At 40.4% G+C, this 7,213-nt stretch overlaps 1 protein-coding gene across 1 annotated transcript; it reads left to right on the top strand.

The window, feature by feature from the left end:
• Positions 1–5,435: 5,435 nt before the first annotated feature.
• On the top strand, positions 5,436–5,941 carry LOC126505501 (60S ribosomal protein L27a). The gene has a single exon (XM_050148481.1). It carries the CDS (start codon positions 5,451–5,453, stop codon positions 5,895–5,897), a length of 447 nt encoding a protein of 148 aa, XP_050004438.1. The 5' UTR covers positions 5,436–5,450; the 3' UTR covers positions 5,898–5,941.
• The last annotated feature ends 1,272 nt before the right edge of the window (positions 5,942–7,213 follow it).

Here is a 7,213-nt window from a genome sequence, read left to right as displayed (position 1 = left end):
GACCTGGAGAAAGTACTAACAAAGATTAAATTAACTAAACGAAGATTACTCTTTTATAATTACAGTTATTTGTTTGGGGAGGCAGGGTATACGGTGCCAAGGTACACATGTGGATATCAAAGGGTAACTTTCAGGAACCAGTTCCCTCCGTCCAGGATCAACCTTTCTGGATGATCTCAAAACTAAAGAGAAACAGAGGAAGTCAAGAAAATGGTATGCAAATAGAACAGCAAGTTTGTAATCCTAGTATAGGAACTAGAGATGAGGGCTCCAGGAGCTTGCTGATCAACTAGTCTAGCCAGTAGGTCAGCTCCAGGGTCAGTGGCACATGCACACACACGTGCGCACGTGCACACACACGCACAGAGTGCTCTATGGCAAGGCAAACGTACAGCAGATTAACAGTGGTCCATCCTACCAAACAATTATTTTAAAATTAAATGAATTAAAATTTCCAGTTCAAAGACAGGGATTGGCAAAATAGTTTGGTTTTTTTGTTTCAGAAACAAGCCAACTGTATACTATCTCACTGAAGTCTCTAAAAACTTACATCTTAAAGATCCAGTCTTAAGGACAGAACTCACAGGATTCTCCCAGTAGATGCAGAGTAAGTTTTTGACAGAGCTTGCCATGTAGACATGATGAAGGGCTTGGGGAAATTAGGACCAGGCAGAACATACCTGGAAACAATAAAGGCTGTGTATGACAAGTCTACCAACATTATAATGAGATGGGAGAACGGAGAGCATTTCCCCTAAAATGTGGAGGGAGACAAGGGTGCCCACTCTCTCTTCACACACAGTTAGTATAGTTCATGAAGGGCTAGGCCAAGCAAGAAGATGAAAGATATAAAAGGGATAAAATTGGGAAAAGAAGGAGATGAGTTATATTTATCTGCAAATGGTGTGATTTTAAACCTAAAAGACCCTACAGACTCCACCAGAGATCTTCTAGATTTAATAAATAGTTCTAGTATATTTGCAGAATATAAAACACACAAAACCCAGTAGCATTCACATATACTAAAAATGAGTTGAAAAACATTCCAACCGTGAGGCATGGAGGTGCATGCCTTTGATCCCAGCACTCAAGGCAGAGACCAGCATGATCGACAAAGCAAGTTCCAGAACAGGCAGGGCTACTTAGAGACCTCCACCCCACACACACACACACACACACACACACAGTCATTCACAATAGCCCCCTGCAAAATAAAGTATCATGGAATAATCCTTGTGGCTGACATGTAAATCCTTTTAAAAAGGAAACTTGAAGACAATAAAAAGAGAAATTAAAGAAAATACCTGATAATAAAAAGAAACCTTGTGTGCTCCCAAATTGGCATACTTTATACTGTGCAAATGGCTCTGTTGCCAAAAGTGATCTGTAGATTCAGAGACGTTGCTATCAAAATTACAATGACACTCTTCAGAGAACTTGGAAAAATAATCCAAAACTCCAAATGGAAACACAAAAGACCACAAATAGTCAAAACAATCCTTAGAAGAAAGAGCACAGCCAGGTGTGGTGGCGCACTCCTTTAATCCCAGTACTTGGGAGGCAGAGGCAGGCAGATCTCTGTGAGTTCGAAGTCAGCCTGGTCTACTTAATGAGTTTCAGGACAACCAGGACTCCATAGAGAGACTGTCTCAAAACAAAAAAAAATCCACTCAAAAAATGATGTTGGCAAAACTGGTGCCCATTTGCAGAAAAATGAAGTTGGATCCCTTCACAAAAAAAAGTTTAATTTAATTTTAATTGAAAATCTGAAACTGCTACAGGATAACATAGATCATACACTCCAAAAATAGATATACGCAAGAATTTTCTGAAAAAGGTTTTGCATAGGAAAATAGCCCCAAGAACTGACAATTGGAATCACATGAAATAAAAAGTTTCTGCGTAGCTAAGGAAAATTCCAGCAGACTGGTAGTTTCTCTCACAGAGTAAGAGGAAATCTTTTTCAGACAGGCAGTTAATATTTAGAATATGCAAAAAAAATCAAAAATTAAACACCCACAAAATCCAAAGCTGTCCATCAATAAATACACTGATGGAGTGAGCAGTCAGTTCTCTAATGCAGAAATGCAAATGACAGATAAGATTTTGCTTGGAAAAAAATATTTTGGTTGGTTTTTTATTTTGGTTTTGGGACTGGATCTATATAGTTGTGGCTGGCATGAAACTTACAGTGCTCAGTCTGCCTTTGCCTCCTGTTCAAAACAGTACCACAAATTCTAAACATAGCAAGTGGACAAAAAAACAAAGCATCTAGTAGGAAAGCATGATGTAAAACCATCTCTTTTCACTCATGGAATATGTAGGAACCCTTAACAATCTCACATACAAAGAAAGCTGGACTAATAAATGAGTCTAGCAAAATAGCAGAAAACAAAACATACAAAACTCAGTTGCACTTCTTTGTGTTGGGAGGAGAAGATCCACAGTTTTATACATACCAGGCAAGTGCTGGACCACGGAAACACATTCCCACATTTGCTATATTCCATACACTAACAATGAACAATATGGAAATAAAATTATGAAAATAGTTCTATCTATGACAGTATCAAAAAGATAGAAATAGTTAGGAATTAATTTGACCAAGGAGGTAAAAAATAAACTTACACAAGAAAATTACAAAGTATTTCCAAATGAAAAGGCATACTAAGAAGAAATGTTTCGTATTCCTAGATGTCAAAACGACTCAAAGCAGTCGTATAACTCCATGCAGTTCCTATCAAACTCTCAATCATACTGTCTACCAAAATAGAACATCCACTCTAAAATTCATAGGAATCTACAAAGGAATCCAAATATTTAAAGCAATCCTGAAAAATAAGAGCAAAGCTGTAGCTATGCTTTCTTATTTCAAAACCTAGAGAACAGTAAGGTTGTAGAATACTAGGTTAAACACAGACATAAAAATTGTACGGCCTGGTTTTGTGTGTCGGCTTGACACAAGCGACAGTCGTTAGAGGAAGGAGCTACAGCTGAGGAAATGTCTCCATGGGATCCAGCTGTAAGACACTTTCTCAGTGAACAATGGAGGAGGGCCCGGTCCATGGTGGGTAGTGTCATCCCTGGGCTGCTGGCCCTGGGTTCTATAAGAAGAGAAAGCCATGGGATATAAGCCAGTAAACAGCTCTCCTCCGTGGCCTCTGCATTTGTTCCTGCCTCCAGGACCCAGCCCTGCTTGAGTTCCTGTCCTGACTTCCTTCAGTGACAAACAGCAATATGGGCAAGTAAGCCAAATAAACTCTTTCCTCCCCGACTTGCGTTTTGGTCAGGGTGTTTTGTTGTCGCAATAGAAACCCTAAAACATGGGCCAATTGGGATGATATAGAGATCACAGAAATAACCCCTCATACACATGATAAGTCATCTTTTTAAAAAAGATTTATTTATTATGTATACAACATTCTGCCTCCATGTATGCCCACATGCCAGAAGAGAGCGCCAGATCTCATTACAGATGGTTGTGAGCCACCACGTGGTTGCTGGGAATTGAACTCAGGACCTCTGGAAGAGCAGCTAGTGCTCTTAACCACTGAGCCATCTCTCCAGTCCCAATAAGTCATCTTTGAGGAGGACTGAAGGCCATTTGTTGTAGGGAAGGTCAGTCTTTTCTGTTGGAGAATATTTTCAGGTGTGTGACTTTTGTTTATGCTGCATTTGTTTAACTCTGTGAAGCTGTGTTACTGTGCCTGTGTCAAATCCATGATGGTCCTAATAAAGGGATGAACTGCCAATAGTTAAGCAGGAGCAAGGAAAGACGGGACTGGCTAGCAGAGAGTATAACTAGAAGGAGAAATCTGGGAGGAGCAAGAACAAGCAGAGAAGGATATCAGGGGCCAGCCACCCGACCACCCAACCAGTCACGGAGTAAGAAGGAAAGAAAAGTATACTGAAATAGAAAAAGATAAAGCCGGGCCTGGAGAGATGACTCAGTGGTTAAGAGCATTGCCTGCTCTTCCAAAGGCCCTGAGTTCAATTCCCAGCAACCACATGGTGGCTCACAACCATCTGTGAAGAGGTCTGGCGCCCTCTTCTGGCCTTCAGGCACACAGACAGAATATTGTATACATAATAAATAAATATTAAAAAAAAGAAAAAGATAAAGCCAAGAGGTAAAAGGTAGTCGGGATAATTTAAGAAAAGCTGGCAAGAAATAAGCCAAGCTAAGGCCAGGCATTCATAATTAAGAATAAGCCTCTGTGTGTGATTTATTTGGGAGCTGGGTGGTGGGCCCCCAAAAAAGCCAAAAGAGTAAAAAATCATACAATATGATAGCATAACAAGTTGGGGCTCAAATATCCATCAAGAATCTGAGAACTCTTTAAAAAAAAAACATATGGCTCCTTTAAGGGTTTCAGCAAGGGCAGTTTCTGCTGGTTAGTAAGATCTTGACACCTAGTATGTTAAGTAGGAACAACAAACAAAATAAAAATGCCTACCACAGTGCAAGCATCAGCATTCTAGAGCTCTAGTTCCTGGTCAGGTACCTCTGACTTGGCTGTAAGTTTTGGGCTTGACTTTCATGACCCAAAAGTGGGCGGAGTCAGGAAACACACTGGGAGTCTGGATCCTGTAATTGTGTTGATTTTGGATTTTTTTGATTGCTGGAAAGCAAAGGAGACCTGGAATTGAAAGAGGGGCTGTTAAAAAAAAAAAAAACAGCCTAGATATTTTAATAATGCCTTAACTTTAAAAATGCCACAAAAAAAAGTGTTTGTCAAATGGAAATCATAAATGCTTTGGAGAAAAGGTTTTGCTTTTGTTTTCACAGGAAACAAGAGGCTGTGGATTCATTCCAGGTTGATTTGGATCTGGTTTGATCAAGGGAGACCTTCTGAAATTTGACAGGTGAATCTGTCAAGGGTTATAACTGGTCTTCCCAGGACTTGGTCATTATCTCAAATTTTCTCTCTGGGACCCTAAAAATACTTCACCCACATTCAAGAGGAAGCAGTCTAGAGAATAAAATGTCCACATTCCCAAGAGAAAAGGGGGTGTTAGTNGGGTGTTTGAGGCTTAGGTTTTCAAAGACATGTTCGACTTCCCAGAGCAGAGCAGATTTCCTAGCTGTAACTAATTAAACTTTGACAAGCAGAGAGAACAGAGGGATTCAGATTGTTGATGTTATTTCATGAATTTTGTCTGATTGAGAGTTTAACTATCTTTAGTAAGTAATATGGGAAAATTCAACAACCTGTGGTCATTTGTCTTCACATAACTTAGGGACAGGGCTATAACTCTTCCCTATGATAACCCTTCCCCCAAGTTCTTTAATAGCTGAAATGAATCTTTGGCCAATTAGAGATTTATTTAAGTGCTGAGCCACAACAAATTTCTGTCCCCACACCATCAACTGTCTATATTCACGCTACACTATTCCACTTCATCTTTTTTTAAAAACACATGGGCCCTCTTTCCTTTCTGCCACCACCATGCCATCCAGACTGAGGAAGACCCGGAAACTCCGGGGCCACGTGAGCCACGGCCATGGCCGCATCGGTAAACACCGCAAGCATCCAGGAGGACGCGGGAATGCTGGAGGCATGCATCATCACAGGATAAACTTCGACAAATATCATCCAGGTTACTTCGGGAAAGTTGGGATGAGGCATTACCACTTAAAGAGGAACCAGAGCTTCTGCCCGACTGTCAACCTGGATAAACTGTGGACGCTGGTCAGTGAGCAGACCCGAGTCAACGCTGCCAAGAACAAGACCGGAGTTGCTCCCATCATTGATGTCGTGCGATCGGGCTACTACAAAGTTCTGGGGAAGGGAAAGCTCCCTAAGCAGCCTGTCATCGTGAAAGCCAAATTTTTCAGCAGAAGAGCTGAAGAGAAGATAAAGGGTGTTGGAGGTGCCTGTGTTCTGGTGGCTTGAAGCCACTCAGGGAGGCCAATTAAATGCTAACACTTTCAAAAAAAAAAAAAAGAAAGAAAAGAAAAGAAAAGAAAAGAAATACAGGTCAGTAGTTAGTCATCTATAACAATCAAATTTGTAGATATGCTAGGTATGTTTTTCCAGATCATATAGAGACATATTTTAGATAGATAGATGATCTTCAAATACTTCAAAGACCTATAGAATATGACATTTTAAATGTTTTGCTAAAGTTTTTTATGACAATAAGATACATCTGCTCCTGGCAGCACCAGTATACATCAGAGAAGATTTGGGCATTGAAGAAACTCCTTATGGAGTTTGCTTCCATTATTGCAAGGTTAATCATTGAACAGAGAAGCTGCTCTTGCTTGGACTGCTTGACTATATGTTTGAACTGGGCATGCAGGATCCACAGGAAAGGGACCAGTGAACTTTGCAAGACTGAAAAAGGTGGGATGGTCCTTCAGGGTTCCTGCTTCACAGAAGAAACTGCCAGGCATTCTGCAGGACACAGAGAAAAGTGACTGACAAACTGTGAATATAGGCGAAACAGTTTTTCAAATTTCCTACTTCAATGAAAAGTCTTCCAGATAATCTGGGCTTGTAGGCTGAATGAACATGGATGACCCAACATTGCAAAGGAACTTTGGGTGACTGTCCAGGCAGTCAGACGTCTTGTAATTTCTAGAGATTTTGTTTGTTTGTTTGTTTGTTTGTTTGTTTGTTCGAGACAGGGTTTCTCTCTAGCTTTGGAGCCTGTCCTGGAACTAGCTCTTGTAGACCAGGTTGGCCTCGAACTCACAGAGATCCACATGCCTCTGCCTCCCAAGTGCTGGGATTAAAGGCATGCGCCATCATCGCCTGGCATTTCTAGAGATTTTAAAGTCATTTGTAATGCACTTTTTGTTTATTTAAATAATATTATCCTTCTGGTGCCTTTGATGGAGTTGAAGACTAGATATTTATTGTTACAGTTTTCCTTAGATATGATAGAAAGTAAGTTAGGTATAAAATTTTTGGATTTACTGTGGAGGCCCAAAGATGTGAGTGAGCCTGCTTCCACCTTGTCTGAAGATCACAGAGTTTTAACTTGTTCAAAGTTGTTGACAAGATGTGTGGCTACATTTCCCGATTGTTGGTGTGATTACTTTGTGGTTTTGACATTAAGATGGCCCATATAGGTAAATCCACTCCACCCCGACCAATGGTCAGGATATTCAAGAGTACTTCTACTCCTTCTTTTGAAATAGGAGGTTTGACCTTAGGAGTAGCTGCCTTCACAATACTTAGTCTAAGATAGGTTTTTTGTCTTA

The sequence above is a fragment of the Alexandromys fortis genome, unplaced genomic scaffold (assembly GCF_014885135.2).
Source record: "Alexandromys fortis isolate MF-2015 unplaced genomic scaffold, M_Fortis_MF-2015_v1.1 scaffold_59, whole genome shotgun sequence".
Classification (NCBI taxonomy): domain Eukaryota; kingdom Metazoa; phylum Chordata; class Mammalia; order Rodentia; family Cricetidae; genus Alexandromys; species Alexandromys fortis.
This window is presented reverse-complemented; position numbering and strand designations above follow the sequence as displayed.

Excerpts from the sequence above, each read along its gene's own strand:
- LOC126505501 (XM_050148481.1), top strand. The coding sequence starts at position 5,451 with ATGCCATCCAGACTGAGGAAGACCCGGAAACTCCGGGGCCACGTGAGC.